The 17,683-nt window shown below is 45.5% G+C and overlaps 1 protein-coding gene across 2 annotated transcripts in view; it reads left to right on the top strand.

Annotated features, from left to right (window-relative positions):
* The first annotated feature begins 477 nt into the window (after nucleotides 1-477).
* LOC126536787 (cell adhesion molecule Dscam1-like) overlaps nucleotides 478-17,683 on the top strand; it is a 236,582-nt gene continuing 219,376 nt past the window's right edge. For both annotated transcript variants that reach the window (XM_050183790.2, XM_055073936.1), the window contains exon 1: nucleotides 478-1,337. In XM_050183790.2, the coding sequence (XP_050039747.1) occupies nucleotides 1,280-1,337 (58 nt within the window). In that variant the 5' untranslated portion in view covers nucleotides 478-1,279. The remainder of the gene's footprint in view (nucleotides 1,338-17,683) is intronic.

Raw genomic sequence — 17,683 nt, 5'->3', positions numbered from 1 at the left:
CGCTAGTGTTCAAATACAACAATCGCAAACAAGAGAAAACTGGTCATTAAACGGCTTGGCCTTGGCAAGCTATCTTGGATTTTATTTTCTCCAAGGCAAGGAAATTTTCTTTATACAGCTGAGCTACACCAATTAACAGGCGTTTGGTGTGGTTGAGGATTTATGACCGCGTAAAAATGAAATGTCTGTAGTCAGCTGCCCCATGCATAAGCATCTCGAGTACTCTCTCGTTTTGGGGGCTACTCCCAGTGTTTAGATTCACCCACCGATGAATCGAATACTATAGGGGACCTCTTGTTTTTAGATGGCATTCTATTGACTTTTAACTTTCAACTTTATATAGCACTAGTGCGTAACCACCGCTGACTCAAATTGTTAGCGTTGTTGAAGGTTGGCTCGCTCAAGATTGATCCATCGTCGCCACCTATCTTCCGGAATTTATAAAAAAAATATTGTATGCCCCCCCCCCCCCTCCCCCCTTCTCACCATGTCACCAATATGAAACTTGGCGTGCCTCTTTTCACGCTTTGTGACCATCGCAACGTTAGTTACTGCATTGAGAAATAATTCCTCGGTTCATGAATAATTCTTGTTTTCACATCTTCAATGAAGTATGATACCGACGAAAACTCGGGCATTTTCTACCATATAAAAAGCTAATAATCATCAGCTGAAATTACATTAGTGCAGGGTTCTGAGCAGGCGATAATAATCGGTTGTCGATCGCGTGTTTAGCTATTGAGGGATAAGACTTTTCACTCTGACGGCTAGCTTTTTTATGTGGTGCGTGGCAAAATTGCGCTGCCTTGCACTGGTTGTGAGGTTCTCAGTAGCCCCACACAATCGCTGAAGAAAAATATACTTAAATATTGAAACTCAGGGACAGCTATCAGTTCGCAGGCTCAAAGGATTTTGAGCAAACCTACCACAGTCTAGTCAGAAACGGGGTAAATTTAGGTGCTTTGCCGGGTCAAACAAGCGCCAGCGGTATTCTTGGCCAATATAGCCTTGTTCGTGGTGCTGTGCCAACGTGAGATGAACTGGAGTTTCCAACGTTGATATCGCGAGAACGATCAAGAACAGTAGCAGTGCTATATACCTCCCATAGAGCTGACAGCTGATGACTCAAAAATCTTTGGTACTGCTGACACCAAATTCATCACCTTGCTACGTAGCTGGAGACTACAGCTATCGGCGTGCCAGCCTTCTGACCGGAACTGCCAAAGCAAGGAGGGCCAGTGTTGTGATTACTTTGTGACTCGAGGAACTCGACGGAACCATGACGCCCCCGATGCAGCGTGGAATCCGCAAAGCGCAGCTTTTGGTGACAGTGCTCGGTAAGTCAAAACATTAACCAGAAAGAAATCGAAAAATGCAATAAGTCATTACGCAGCGAAATCTCTAGTCATTGTCAAACGAGGTTGATTTCAGCTTTGTTTATAGCCTCGACTTTACAGGATCATGCAACTCAATTAACCAAGCACATAAGTGACAAAAAAAGAATACATGATCCATATATGCAGGTTTCAACTATTGCGATTTAAGGACGTCTAGTGCTTATGTCCTTTTGCATGGCCTCACGGTAGTAAACGTGCAAAGCCGAAAGGGCGCTACAACACGTGCATAAGCTTGCAATGGTGTAAAATCGCGAGAAGACGGAGCATGGCTTTACGTATCCTACGTGGTTCTTTCGGGAACATTTCATGTTGCACACACGAATATGACATGAAATTTGTTTGCTCTGAGTTCGCCAAATGATCTCTTTTTCCACGCATTGAAGCGCTGGCAGTAATGCTCGGCGTCGCCAGTTTTATTGCCGTCTGCGAATCCAGTGCAGATTGTACAAGATCATGATTTTTCCTCTGGTTGAGCCTCTTAGTTATACTATATACAGGAATTTAGAATGACTGACGTGATGGCTAATTCTCTATTTGCGGACCTGGTTACTCCTAGGCAGAGCGTCAAACCGAAACTTTTTCGGCATTGGTTCAGGTTCGAGTTTACGTTCCTCAGTTCTGTTGAGGCTCAGCAGCTCCGTAGCAAAAATAACAACAGTTCGAACCGGTTTGGAGTTTTGCGAACTGGTTCATTCGGATTGAAATGGGTTCAAAGTAAAAGAATGCATTCGCGTGCCTACGGTCTTCGCAGTAAAGTGCGGTGCATTTGGAAAAAGGCCGTGAGACGGGCTAGTACATTTGGGTAGACAAGTTTACTTGGGTTAGAACTAGTGCGAACGGCTATCTTTCAAACGGGCATTAACTTAAGATAGGTAACAAGAAATGAGGCTTCACGGTTTGTTGTGTGAAGCCATCACGGATTTGCAGATTCGGAGGCCTTCGTGAAGCCCCGAGGAGCCATCAAACGCATTTATTCAATGAAATTATGACGTCTCGAAGAGAGAGAGAGAGAGAGAGAGAGAGAGAGAGGGAGAAGGGGAGGAAAGACAGGGAGGTTAGCCAGTGTAAGTACCCGCTGGCTTCCCTATGCTGGGGAAAGGGCTAAAGGGGATAAAATCAGAAAGAAGAAAAAAAAAACAGAAATTCACACAGTAACGCGATGCTCGAGGGGCCCTTGCAAACAAACCACACGCCAAATTCCATGCACCATTTATTGCGAGTTATGAGCAAGTCACTTTAAAATGTAATATTCTCTGGAATTTCTTGCGCGTACCGAAAATCCTGGCACCATAGTGTAGTTGCGCGGCCGGTAGTTATCTATAGCGAAAAATAAGGAAGACACAAAAGTTTTCAGTCAGTATTCAGCTATGAGGTTGCTATACCCGTTGTACACCTTTTCCTGTAAAAATGAATATACCTCATCTAACGCTTAACCGACCATGCTATACGAGCTAATTCTTGTAAAAATGAAAGGCATCTGCAGTTCTAAGAGAACCCGTAATATTTTGTAATATTGAGCAGTCGCAACTAAAACAACTGTACAAATACTTCCTGAATCCATGCCGTTGGGGTCAAAATATTTATAGGAGCTTAATACGTAAGTAGTGTGCTCAACAAATGTATTAATATTTTAACTAAGGTGCGCAGCCGTTTGAACAATTGCAGCGAATAACGAATAATTTGTATAAAAAAATCGTTTAAAGTTCTTGATCCCGACAAAAAGACACAAAAAGAAACAGTAATAAATATAGGAAAAAAGGAAACAGCTATGATGTGCGGCTTCAACTGCAGAATCACAGCTAATTTGGCAGTGAAGCTGTTTCTTTGGGGCAGTTGCATTAATAATTTCGGTTGGCCGTATAATTCAATGACATATTTTAAAACGTTTCCCGCATATACACGCTTTCGAGAACTTGCTTGAGGAAACTTTAGCAAAACCTGTACTTCACTCGCACAGCTTTAACTTCGTATGCGCACCTGCCATAACGTCCTTCCATTTTCCATTTTCACCAAGTTGGATCTCCGTGGTACGCGTTGTTGTTCCAGTACAGCTATCTAAATTCTACGCCGATTTTTAAAACGAAACTATAACGTTCTAGAGCACTTCCATAAGTTTTTACTGAAAAGGCTGATTACCCGCACACTTTGAACTTTGCCTGCGCATTGCCACGTTCCCTCTATTTCTGCGAAATACAAATAGGTTGACTCGCTTAGTTCACGGAGGACACCACTAGCGACTCGTTTAACAAATAAAAAATGGGGAGACAACGAGGGTTCGGTAATTATTTGCAGAGCTCACATTTAGGCCGAGAACGCTAAGGTTTCGTCAGAGGTTAAACCTAACATGCCTCTCATTTACGCAAACTTAAACTCACTTTGGGGTACAGTTCTCTCGACACATTGCGAAACATGGCGTTTAACGGGGGTGTCAGTATTTCGAGCACTTGCTCAATAATTCCTTTACAGAAGCCGCAATTCATCCAAACATATCTAACTCCACATTTCGATAGGCCAAGATGTTCCCCCCATTTTCGCCAAATTTGACCTCAGTAGCAGTTATATATACGTCTCCCAGGAGCATGGATTAAGTTCTGCGCCAATTCTTTAACAAAAAGGAAAAGACCTTATAATGCTCTAGAGTGCTTCCATATGTAATATAGTGTAAATGCGGTAATTAACCCTGCGCTCTTTTCGTCTACCTCGTTTTTTCTTTCCTGTGTTCGTTCTTCCTTGTGCGCCACTCTTCCTAAAACGTATAGCCATGCACCAACTCGCCCAGCAAAAAGTTCTTCCAAACAAACCTAATACTTTGATCTTTGTTAACACATCACCCACGCCCTTCCCCCTTATTTTCGCGTATTAGAAACAAGGTACCTACTTAAGTTCATCAAGGGCACAGGGGCCACCTAATACGAACCTAGTATAACACACGAAAATTGATTTAAAGAAAGAGAGTTAAAGAGGACTCGGTAATTATTTACAAATCTCACAATTAAACCAGGGACGCTGAAAGTCCTCCACAGTCATATCTAAGACGGCCACTTTTTCCACGGAATGTGAACTCGGTGTGGCGTACAGTTCCCTTGGGGCATCGGGAAACAGCGTTTAATAGCTGTATAACACATTCGAGCACTGCTTCAAGAATTGATAAAAAAAAAGAACTGTCATTTATTCACAAAGATTTGCCTTCCAATGGCTTTGGGTCATACTGTTTCCCACTTTTTTGTTTTTTGCAAGATTCGATCACAGCCGTTGTTACAGTTTCCACGGGAAAGCAAGCAAAACATTGCGGCGTTCACAAAAGACACTCTCGATTCTCCAAAGCACTCCCATATGCAGCGTACTAGAAATGACGTAATAAGCCAAACTATACGAACTTCGCCTACACATCACCCATTCCATGTACCACAATTTCCGCAAATGTAAACAAGGTGGCTCCTTCACTATACGGAGGACCGCGGGGAAAGTGAGTATGAACGTCGTATAACGCAGCGAAATAGGGAAAAAGCGAGCGCACAGCAATTATTTATAGCACTCATATTTAGGCCGCAAGCGTTAAAGTTTATCCGCACGGCTACGCTAAGTTACACTGAATATAAACTAGGTACCACATACAGTTCTCTCTGGAAACTTTGAAACATAGCGCCCAATGGCCGTATAACGCTTTCGAGCACTTCATAAATATTTGTTTCCAAAATCTGTATTCAACTGACGCCCTTTGTCCGCGCGTCACCTATTGAATGCCTCGTGTTCCCTTGAAATATAATTTTTGCCACACGTCGACTTCATTCGGGACATTGGACAAACTTAAACGCGGTTTAAAACGCCCACACAGCTTCCCAAACAAATTTGTAACGCCATCGAAACGACATACAGAGAGCCTGCAATTATATAAAATCGCAGACAATGGGCGGGCACCGCGAAACAAAGTCCGTTCCTCCTTTAACTTCGTTAGGTTGTCGCCATCTCTGTTCTGCGGCGGAAAGTTCCCACGAAGCCATATTCGGGCTGCAGATGTAGCAGCAGTCACTGGCGGTATGGAGCGCAAACACGCTTATCGGACCACGCAACAAGTTTGCAACAGTTCTTTAACACAGCAGACGCACTGATCACAATCACGCAGTATCCTCCACACGACGCAGCGTCAGCGACGGTCTGTCTAGATAGTGCGCATCGACTAAGCGAACTATCCTATTCTTTAAGCGAACCACGCGCATAAGTTCAGTCAGCCAATGAGATCACTGGGGAGAGTGTAACAGATAATTTGATTAGCTTCTTTAGTTCCTTTCAGCCATTGTTGCGCACAAAGTAAAAACAAAGAAGTCATTAAAAGGGAGAAATCTACATTATGCAGAAGGCCATTCCCGAAACAACACACCGCACGCTGCGCCGAATTGACGCAAAAGGCGCCGTCTGCTTTCGTAAAATTTCAGTAACAATCAACCTGGGCTCGATATGTGATCGAACCGGTCCGGGACGATTCTTGCCTAAAGTTCCGGTTGCATGATGGCGGAGAGGATTTTGGTTCGGTTCAGTTTTGCTTCAGTTGAAATTAACGGTTCATCCGGTTTATGGTTCACGTCCGGCTCAGCTGAACATAACGGTTTAGTTCTGGTATTTGGCTGAGTTATGGTTCGGTTCGCCAACCTGCTCTTTGCTAATATGATCTTGGGCGAATTCGGAAGTGCTTCGCTCTGTACTACATCTGGTGTTTCATTACCAGAATTCATACGTAGGAAGGTAGCCTCTGGAAGCTGAATTTAATCCCTTTCGCTCCGAGCTCTATATATCTGTAGCTCAAGCTACCGCGCACGAAAGTTGGAAGAAAGTCTGCGGGATATATTTGCTGAGGTGCTGCTTTAAAATCCATACCAGTACTGCAATTTCTTGTGGAGAGCAAACCCTCAGTATGGCAGAGCGTTACTGCAATTACATCCTGCTGGCTTTTCCACGAGCTAAAGTCTTGCAATTCCAAAATGTAACAGATAAATTTATTCCCCAAAGTTTAAGATACCTTCAGTCGTTTGGTTCGTTTTAGCCATTGGTCTGTGCAAAGAAAGAAAAAAGCAAAGTATTTTCAAGCGACAAATTTACATTCAGCACTCCATAAATCATCAGCACTCCATAAATCTATAGAACAAATATTACCACGGAAACATACATAAAAAGATGTTCACTCGCCCACACTTGAAATGTTACCCTAACTTATTCGGTGGAGCAAATTGCTTGTGACTGTGCTATGCTTGCAAGTACCTTTTAATAGGCCGCATGTACACTGTAATGGACACATTGATAGCGATAGCAGATATCATTGTTGTTGTACTACTACTAGAGTGTACTACTACCTCCTGTCTAAGAGACATCCACAAGAATTGCGCGTGGTTTCTGTGAGATTTATGCGAGGTCTAAAAGTGGCTTTAAGTGCAAGAAATCACACTTTTCTTCGGGAAACCTCTGACTCAACGACTCGAGGTGTGTTCACTAATCAGTGCAATTGCGAGTATATATGCGCGCCCAGAGTGATATTACCGCAATCTCACTAAGTGCCCTACTCGGCAATAGACAAAGCGTCCTGTGGTTTTTATTGAATGTAATCATGCATTTTGTGTGCGTTAAAATGTCAATTGTTTAGACTTTAACTGACATTGTTTTTAAGCTAGGAATATTTATACCTTCCAAGAGAGCTGTTATACGGTCGCAGTCTCTTCGTAGTTTGAAGAGTTGTTTTATTCACAAACCTAAGGATTGAAGGGATAGTGAAGCTCCTCATTGAGCGCCTGTTTGCGGTTCACAGTATGAATATTTTAGGACAAATGCGATTCAGTGCTTCTTCAATGAACACACATGCTTGCAGGGTAATTGCCCTACAACATGCTTAGAAAATGGTGCATAGTGGTGCACATATATTGCACCACTACATGGTTAAAAGAAGAGAAATTGACTATCACACGCAGTATTTAGAGGCTTCGCAGTATAGCGTTAATTAAGGGAGAATCCTGAATAGTGTGGTGCTTCAAGATCTGTGCTACTTCGAACTAACAGTGACAGCCAGAGTTGGAATCAGGAGAAGGACTGATAGCTGTTTCCAAAGTGGACGCTCAGTGGAAAAAAAAAAGCTTAATTGCACGACCATGCCGCGGCCAAAAGCGTTAACGACGATGACCAGGCGAAAATGTCTTGCGTAACGCCTATAGCAATATTAGCATTACGAAAAGTCACAAGGACGCAATTAACGCGTCCCCGAATTTCGTCTTCCAAGGCGAACAATTCTTACTTAAATAACTATGACATTTAGGCGTGAAATAAAAATTCAAAATGCCAAGCACACAAGCTGCTGTGTTGAGAGAAACTGCAGCTCATCGCAAGGCGCCTGTAATGGGTAGCCAGAAAACGAACATGAATGACCTCGTGGGGCCTTGGACGGAATGGAGCTTAGAGAAGAGACGTCAGCCATTAGTCCCAAATAAAAATCAGAGTTGTCCTGGCTTCTTCAGCAGCTGCCACGAGCGCCGGCGAATACGAGCCCGCGCGTCGTTGCAACTACACTGTAATGGGGACGCCTGGACCAAGGTGCAGTCGCTACAACATCAATTGCCATATTTCGGATGGCCGCGTCATTTGTGATATCAAAGAATTATAACCAATGTTTGTATTAAACCACCGTTTTGAATCGCGATAACTGCAATATATGTCCTATGTACCCCCCCTTCCCCCCCCCCCCCCGTCCAAAAAAAAAAAAAAAGTGGATACGATAGAATTACACCGATGTCCACAAGAAACTCCCTGTTTCTCTCATCCACCGTGGTGGCGCAGTAGCACAGGTGTCGCGCTGCTAAGGCCGAGGTAGCGGGATCGAGTCCCGGCCGCATTCCGATGAGGGTGGAATGCAAAACACCCGTGTCCCGTACGTTGGGTGCACGTTGAGGAAACCCAGGTGGTCAAAATTAATCCGGACTTCCCCCTAAGGAGAGGATCATATCGTGGTTTTGCCACGTAAAACCTCAGAATTCATTTTTTTCTATTCCTCACAATTACTTTAGTGAATTACGATCAATGTTTTGTGAAGAGCAAGTGAAGCAGCGCCACTTTGACTACCCTCTACGCGTTTTCTTGGCATTCGTATTTAACATCTAGCGTATCGAAGTGATGAAACCATCGGATAACAACTGTGCTTCTGCCTGCGTGCTTTATCGACATCTGGGAGCCGCCTAATTATGCCATGATTACATGTTCAGTTGCATGATTACACAGAACAGCCATGTGCTCACTAGCGCTTCCTTTTGACGCACAATGCCTTGCTGTGTATGTCCTTTTGCTAGGTCTTGGATTGCTTTCAGCGTAATCTATAAAGCGGCAGTGGTGAGCAGTTTCCCTGTAATGCGATTACCATTCTAGGGAAACGCTATACCAAATTTACGCTATACGACAGATCTTTATCTCCCCTATGTCAAACCATCGGTTCTAAACACCTGTCATTAAAAAATAATCCTTTAACGTTTCTCCGTTTTTAGGCGAAATTGAACCCATGTGTCACGGTTTCCCTAAGTGCAGTAGCCCGTCGATTTCGCACCGTGTTACGAACGACCTCAGGCAGCGAGGGAATAACTACACGCGTTTGCACGCACCAGCGTGACATGCTTCTCGGAGGCCCCGCACTAGTGCGTCGCTACATTGCTTGAATGCTGATTGCGTTGACGCCGACAGTCATCGTTATTTGGGTTCGGACAGCATTTCCCTTATATATAATCCTATCGCGAGGGCGGAGCTGAGGCTGAAGAGATCGGCCTGGTAAAGGCACGGTAATGATGGCGACTTGGCGATGGCAACTACGGCAGCCGTCATCGGCGGCGGAAGGACACAGGCAAACCCAGTTTGGAGCTGCTAAATGCTGTAGCAGTAAAATAAGCACCCATTTTCCAATTCGGCAGTTCAGCAAAGGAAAAAAAAAAGAACCTTGATGCCACAGTGTTGCGAACAGTATCTGATAGGACATCTAAATCTTACAATACTAGTACTGTACACTCTGAACTTGCTGAATCAGTGTGTAATTTTCGGACCAATTAATATTTGAGCTGCCGGTTATACACGATGCAATAGAGACCCTTGTCAATATGCCTAACATCAACAAAACCCAGATATATGCTGACAGCTTCGGCGCAGTTAAGCTTCTCGAACAAGTGACGAAAACACTGCGTGTCTTGAGCATATACATAAAATTCATAATTCTAGACCTGGGAACGTTACCGTCCACTGGGTGCAGGGACATGGTCACGACCACAACAATGACCCTGTTGACCACATTGCTCGTTCTTTGCCGACACCCGCAACTCCTCCGCTTTCTCTTCGCTCTGACGCCCGCTCTGTTTTCCTTGCCCGAAAATCCATCCTCCGGCGTGGCATCCATGCCCTTATCCCCTCGCGTCTCTGCTCCCTTCTGAAGAATATTTCTCGGGTGGAGGAAGTCTCGTTCCAGAGTCTTCGCACCGGGGCGGCCCTCCCACCAGCCTTCACTTGTGCTTGGGGTCAACTGTATACGAAGGCATTGCCCCAGTGTCCGAAGTGCTCTGCTCATGCGTCTGCCGCGCATGCCCGCCATCTACTTTGAAAGTGTCCCGGGACAAAGACAATTCGTGAAAGTGCTCCTAAAGGTGTGAAACTGTGCAGGGATCAAGACTATAAAAGATGGATTGTGGACAACACAGTTTCTAGGTGACAATTGCATGAAACGGGCCTGCATGCTTATATTTACCTCCATTATGACCCAAGTGAAAAATATACAAAAAGGAAGAACTAGTGTAACAATTTTACCTAAGCTAACACACACACACACACGCACACGCACACGCACACGCACACACACACACACACACACACACACACACACACACGCACACACACACACTTACCAAAACTTACCTAAATCTTGCTATACGACCGCAGAGCAAAGTTGTGCTTAAAATGGACCATCTAATTGACCCTTTCAAATGCAACACATTTCTTTTAAATTGTTCCCATGGTTGTTAAAAAATAATTAGTGGTTGGCACATGTATTTACAGAGAAAATCAGGGTTCGCCATGAAATTAGGTTTCATCTTGAGAACGAATTGTTTTGCGAGGTTGCTGCCAGCACTAGCTGGTAGGTAATGATGAAAAAAAATGAGTAGTAAAGCAACGTTTATCCAACCCGTCAGCTCTCTACAAGCTATAGAATGATTCCATTATATTGTTGTGCTAATCTAGACACAGTTCGGGTTTAAGTTAAAGAACAATGCTGACACGCGAAGTTTTTTTTCTTTTTCTTTTTTATGTGTGTGTGTGTGCGATGCCCTTGGTTCAAGAACAAATGATACAAAGCAACGTGCTCGACAAACAAAGCCCTTGGCTATATGCGATTTGTCTGAAATCATTATGTATAAAGAGCTAGTCACTTCCAGTGAAGAGAACGCTTTGAAAAAAGAAAAAAATACATAGAATGGAAGACAAAAGTGGCACTAGAATTTGTCATCAACGTTTCCGGCGTTCCTTTACGTCGCGCGATAAATGAAGCTACCCGCATTGTCATGGAACCCTGTACAAAATATAAATACCCTTCCTTTCCCAATTCTTGTGGAGCTTTCCCGCGCAATGCAGGGCGCAATTAGTTTTACCCATGATAAATGACTTCTCTTTTGTCATTCCAAGCGATCCGGAAGGGTCTGGGCCAGAAAACATTGCCCTTGGCTTTGGAAATTGATGTCACTGTGGGAGAGCTCGCAGACGATTGCTTGCTTGTCGAGCGAATAAGTCGAGACAATTAAAAAAAGAAGAAATCCACGCGAGAAGAGAGAAATTTACTGCGTGCGTGGTAGTGGACTTGCCGAATCGTGGAGTAATGATATGCACATAAATATTACCCGTTGCGAAAGCAGGTTTGCATTCGCATATGAAAATAAAGAAAGGCAATGGACTCAGCTATTTGCGCATGCCTTGGAAACGCTGTCTGCCCCATGTCCCAATCTGTCCGTTTTTTTTAAGGCGGCATGCAGAGCCAGTGTGGATGTAGATTTTACAATCAAGCGTCCTATTATACTGTGGCTCCTTTTTGCCTTAAAAGAGCTGCCATTTGCAAACTGTAAATGAATACAGACTGTCGGCTATAAGGTTTCAATGAAGATGACACATTGAAATTGGTTGCCCTCACTCTCTGGAATAATAACGAAACTGTGTATAGTGATCTGATTGTCTATTTAGCGCCTGTTCGCGAAGTTCGCACGGCTGCAAGAGAGGAAGCCCTATACGCTTATGTTATTATTATTGGCTCGGCTTTGAAGCTTCATAGCCGAGCCTGCTTTCCTCAATAAAACAACGTAGCCTCCACGTCTGAATAACGGGACATTGTCGCTACAACTGAGGTTGCCGGTTATCGTTTTACGCAGTTTCTTCAGCGAGCTCAAAAAACCCCAATGAGACTTGCGTCATGCATCATTTGAAAAAATTGGGCCACGAACCTCACATTGTCTGTGTCCGCGAAAAGTTTCCGTAATCTTTCAAACTTGAGACTTACAGAAAACAGCCGGTTGATGCCCTGTTTCATTCTCATAAACATTTTAAATATTGCTACACGATCAGTTTCTGCCAATGAGGTGCAGGTGGAATTGCACTATCGGTAAGACACGCTTGAATGCCTGTCGTACTTAGCTTGCTGGGCATTCAAATAGCGTCGAGACGTCGCGAATTTTTTTTATTATTGATGCGATATAAGGAGATGTTGACGCACAATTTAAAAAAGTCGGCTACTCCTTAGCTGTTGAATGGGTTTATCTTACTACAATCAGGGTTCAAAATTACATATCAAATAACCTTTTCATGCAAGCACCATACAAGCAACGTTTTCACAGTAAGACTATGACGTAAGAAGCACATGGTACATACATGGTCGCATCTTACATTATATGGCGCAGCTTGTGTCACTTACACCCGTCACATTGGGCGTTTTAATGTCATTAGAATCGAATGGCATCTGGTGCAACGAATGTCATTCACCCGCGGAGGTGCTACACTCGAAAAATTAATGCCATTCGGTGGCGATAACACTGGCGATCATTCCGAAAAAACGTGGCGACTAAAGTAGAACAAGGTAGGTATAAAGTGCTTGCATAAGTGCATAAGTGCATATAAAGTGCTTGCCGATGCCTGATTAACCAAAACGTGCAACCAGGTGCCCGAGTGTTTAAAATATTGCCAACGAGCAGAGTGGCGGCGGCATGGGCGGCGGCCAGACGCTGTTGAGCTGGAGAGTAACAACATTTTGCGACAGCCTGCCGTTCAGATTTTGTCTCTTTAAAGTAAACAGTTCATTAAAATACGCAAAAGTTATTATTTCTTTACGAATGCGGCTTTCAATGTGCAAGCGCTCTGTCCTGTTTTGCTTTGTTTCTGGGGTTGAGAGTACACATTCGCTCCGAGTGCGAAGCCGAATGAGTTTCTCGAACTGATTCGTTTGCGGAAGTCATTCGGTGCTAATGACATTAAATATCGCTGTGTAGCAACCGAATAATGTCATTCGATGCTAATGCCATTCGATTCGAATGACATTTAAACCCCTGTAACACGGGAAGATTTAATCTCATTTGAATCGAATGGCATTCGATGCATCGAATGCCAATCGGTCTCTTGCGGTGCTACACAGTAAAATATAAGGGCATTCGCAAATGATAGCAATGACGATTTGGAACAAAATTTGTGAAATTCAAAGAAAATTTGTTCGTATTAAACGCGTTTAAGAACTTTTGCGAGTACTCTTAAAACGGACGAAAACATTCTGACGCCAATTATTCACAGCTAAAAGCACTTCGATCAACACATCCAATATGGCCGACCGCCGCAACAGACTCCTGATGCGAGGAGTAACAGCACTTGAGCACAGGCCGTGGTGAAAATATCACCGCGGCGAAAATAATTATTCCTTTTTGTAAGTCTAAAAAATATCTTCTGACTTCGCTGATGCACGCATTAATTTTTCGCGTTGCGTGTCGCTGTTGTCTATCTGGGGTCAAGAGTATGCATTCGGTTTGAAATCGAATGCGAATGAGTTCTCCTAACGCATTCGATGTAAATGTCATTCCATTCGAATGACATTAAATCTTCCCGTGTGGGGAAGACGACGAAGTGTCTTCTTGGCAGAACACTTGTTTCTGTGCTCTGTGAATTTTTGGTGAAATCTTCGCTATTCGAGGTGCCTCGCCTCCCCGTCTTGCGGCCATGGACGCGGAGCATGCCAGAAGCCCGCCTGGCCAGAAGTCATCACGGCCGTCAACCGCAAGGAAGCGAGTTGGCTCCCCCAGTGACACCGAAGACACCGAGCTGTACTCTATGTCGGAAGACGACCCATCCGACGACGGCTTCATACCCGTCCGGAGTAAGAGGGCGAGGAGAAAAATCGCCAACACAGCGCCGTCAACTCCTGCGAGCACAACGACTGTGAAGTCAAGGCCTGCGCGCTGGCCACACGTCATCATCTTTATGCCGGAAGAACCGTCAAGCAACCTACGATTGCTGAACAGGCAAGCCCTATCCATTTTCCTGGAATGTGCGGTGCCGGATCAAATTAAAGACATAAGAATCAATCCACGCAAGAATATACTCGCCATAGACGTGTACAACGCGAGTGCGCTTAGAAAACTTCAAGAAATCACAGAGCTAGACGGAATCAAAATGCGCCCCTTTATCCCGATCGACGACACATCCATAGCCGGTGTGATTTACGACATTGACATTGCCATTCCCAATGATGACTTACCTAGCCTCATCAAGCCGGCATACGAAGGCACGATCATTACGCAAGTGCGCCGTCTTGGGAATACGCGCTGCGTAAAAGTAATATTCAAGGGGGATTGCATCCCATTCCACGTTAAAGTCGGACATTTCCGACATCCGGTTCGACCATTCATCCAGAAGCCGCTTCAATGCCATCAGTGTTTCAGGCTAGGACACGTCAAAGGCGTGTGTCCCAACTCGCTACTGTGTCCCCGTTGCGCTGAACCTCATGCAGAACAGACCTGCGGTGCCACGGTCCTGAAGTGCGTCAACTGTAGCGGCCCTCACGCGGCCTCGTCGAAGGACTGTCCCCGCATCAAGAGGGAGCGCGCGGTTCTCAAGCAAATGGCGAGAGACAATTCGGCCCACAGGGAGGCAGCCGAAGTAGTCCGGCGTCGGCGTCGACGTAGGCGCCATCGTACGTCTTCGAAGAAGGCGCATGCGCGAAGTGACAGTACCCACTCCACTGCGGTGCCAGTTAGTCACGCCGCGAAAAGGCCCACCACTTCCACGAAGGAAGCAGAAAAGACTATCTTTAGAGGAGTGGCCTGCGCTACCGAGCCGCTCCCTTGCGAAGGAACCTCAGAAGGTCGGGGCCCCACCTGATCCTTGTCCGGCCATGGATGATTCACCTAAAACAGACCGCCAAGTCATCTCGATGCTACGTTCTCTCATGGAGGCCATTCGAGCAATTTTAGTGGACATCGGGACACCCTGTGCTCAAAACGCACTTAAAGTGCTGGACGCCTTAAGCCCAGTGCTTGCATCCCTCAACTAGAAAGATGGCTACCCATACCTCATCCTTCCGGAAAGAAGTCAAGGCAGCGTCCGTCATCCAGTGGAACGCCAGAGGGCTAAAATCACGAATTTCAGATTTTCGTCAGTTTGTGTACACCAATCTGTTTCCACTCATCGTCATCTGTGAGCCCAACTTGTCGAAATCAATAAGACTGTCAGGATACGAATTTATCATGTCATCAACAAATGGTGCATGCAGCAAAATCATCATTTTTGTTCGTCGTGAACTCACCTATGTTTTGCAACCAATTGCGCCCCACGACGACAATCAGTATATATGCATCACAGTTAAAAAGAACAAACTCTTGTTTACTCTCATAGGCGTGTATATATCGCCTTCCAGCAATTTCGATACCAAAAGATTTGCGGATATCTTGAGTGTTTGTCCCGCCCCATGGGTCATCATAGGAGATTTCAATGCACACCATCCAGCACGGGGAAGTACAAGGACAAATGCAAGAGGACGAAGATTAGCAAGCGTCGCCCACAACTATGGCCTTACTCTCCTAAACGATGGTAGCCCCACCTTTCTTCGAGGCGTGACATACGGCAGCTGCCTCGACCTTGCTTTCGTCTCCAACTCTCTCGCCAGATGTGTGAAGTGGTTTCCAGACATTGAGGCACATGGGAGTGACCACATTCCCACCTATCTGAACATCAAAGGCTTGTCGTCTAGATCAGGCTTACGGAGTACCATTCGAACGATTCAATGGGCCAAGTTCAAATCTGAGATGGAAGATGCCTGCCGCGAGGGCCTACCATCTGGGTTAGAGCAAACGATTAAAATTACGATGCAAAACGCCACTCGCATGATGACGATCTCTCCCACGCGAAATGACTTCGACATAGAATTAGAGCGACTTCGAGCGCTTCGTCGCCGGGCGGAACGTCGATATCGGCGTACAAAATCGATCCATGACCTTAGGGCAGCCAGGAGGATGCAAAAGAAGATTCAGCGTCGTATGGATAGATTAGCGTCGGAACATTGGGCAACGTTTTGCCAGAAACTCGAGCCCCGCAAGCCACTGTCTCACATTTGGAAAACGGTGCAAGGTCTGCGTTGCCTTCCGGAACGGCGTTTCCCATTCAAGGCGCTAGCGCTTTTCCAAGGGCGGCAAGACATCGATGTCGCAGAAGACTTTTGTGCACGGATCGCAGACCAAGCGACTCGTCCAGATCCTCCAGCCCGAGCTGACGTCCCCCATTCCCGTGATTGCCGCATGGACCTTCCTTTTACAATGGAGGAGCTTGAAGCGGCTCTAGCTCTCTGCAGGCGCTCATCATCTCCGGGTCCGGATGGTATATCATACCGGGCCTTGTGCTATCTCGGAGAGTCCGCACGGATAGAGTTGTTGAGCCTTTACAACTCCTCATGGCAGGAGGGAAATGTTCCTGACGAATGGAAAGTAAGCCGCCTGGTGCCACTCTTAAAGCAGGGCAAATCCCCATTAGAACTCACCTCTTACCGCCCAATAGCGCTGGCCAGCTGTGTAGGAAAGATAATGGAACGGATGATCCTTGGCCGCCTGGAATGGTACCTTGAATACTACAAGATTTATCCGATTTCCATGGCTGGTTTCCGACGTGACCGCTCTTCCATCGACAATGTAGTTGATCTCGTTTCATATGTCCAGCACGAAAGGTCCCGTAAGCGTATATCTGCAGCTTTATTCTTAGATGTGAAAGGGGCATACGATAACGTATTACATGAGGCCATTCTCGACGCCCTTGCGACGGTTGGCCTAGGTGGTCGAGTTTTTTTGTGGATTGCAAGTTACCTATCTGCAAGATCATTCTTTGTGTTAACTGACGATGGTCCAACTACGCGACGCTATACCAGCAGGGGCGTTCCTCAAGGCGGTGCTCTCAGCCCGACGCTATTCAACCTCGCTCTTGTTGGACTTGCTGAATACTTGCCAACTACCATCAAAATTTCAATATACGCTGACGACGTCTGTGTCTGGACTTCGGCAGTCACACGTCCTCAGATACGTGCGCGACTTCAAAGAGCGGCCACTTTGACAGCGAACTACTTGTGTAAACAGGGTCTCAGCATATCACCAGAAAAATGCGCACTAGTAGCATTTACTCGCAAACCGATGACGCCTTATATCATCTCAATCAATGGGCGGACCATTTGCTATGTCTGAACCCACAGATTCCTTGGCGTAATTATTGACCGAGACCTCTGTTGGAGCCCGCACGTGGCCTACATGAAACGGCGCCTGACAGCAACTTCCCAGGTGTTCAAATACTTGACAGGAAGGACGTGGGGGATGTCAGTAGACGCAATGCTTCAATTCTACAGAGCTCTCTTTCTCGGTTTTCTAAGATATAGTCTACCTGTACTGACCAACGCCTGCAAGACAAATATTCGTGTTCTGCAGGCAGCACAAGCTCAAGCACTCAGAGTCTGCCTTGGTTTGCCCAGATGCGCGTCAACAGAGGCAACTCTTGCGATTGCTCGGGACCACCCAATGCGAACTCACATTATGGTGGAAGCCCTGAGAACGCACATCAGACATTTTGCACGTGCCACCTATTACCACCTTGCAGCACTACCTTCAGACAGGCACCAATCATCATTCTCTAAAACTATCATCAAATACAACGACAAACTTCCATCGGGCTTCACCGCTGCATCTAAACCATCGATACCCCCTTGGTGTCTTATCAGCCCCACAGTCCATCTC

The sequence above is a fragment of the Dermacentor andersoni genome, chromosome 4, assembly GCF_023375885.2.
Source record: "Dermacentor andersoni chromosome 4, qqDerAnde1_hic_scaffold, whole genome shotgun sequence".
Lineage (NCBI taxonomy): Eukaryota > Metazoa > Arthropoda > Arachnida > Ixodida > Ixodidae > Dermacentor > Dermacentor andersoni.
The sequence above is the reverse complement of the archived record's forward strand: the minus strand, read 5'-3'. Positions and strand labels throughout refer to the sequence as shown.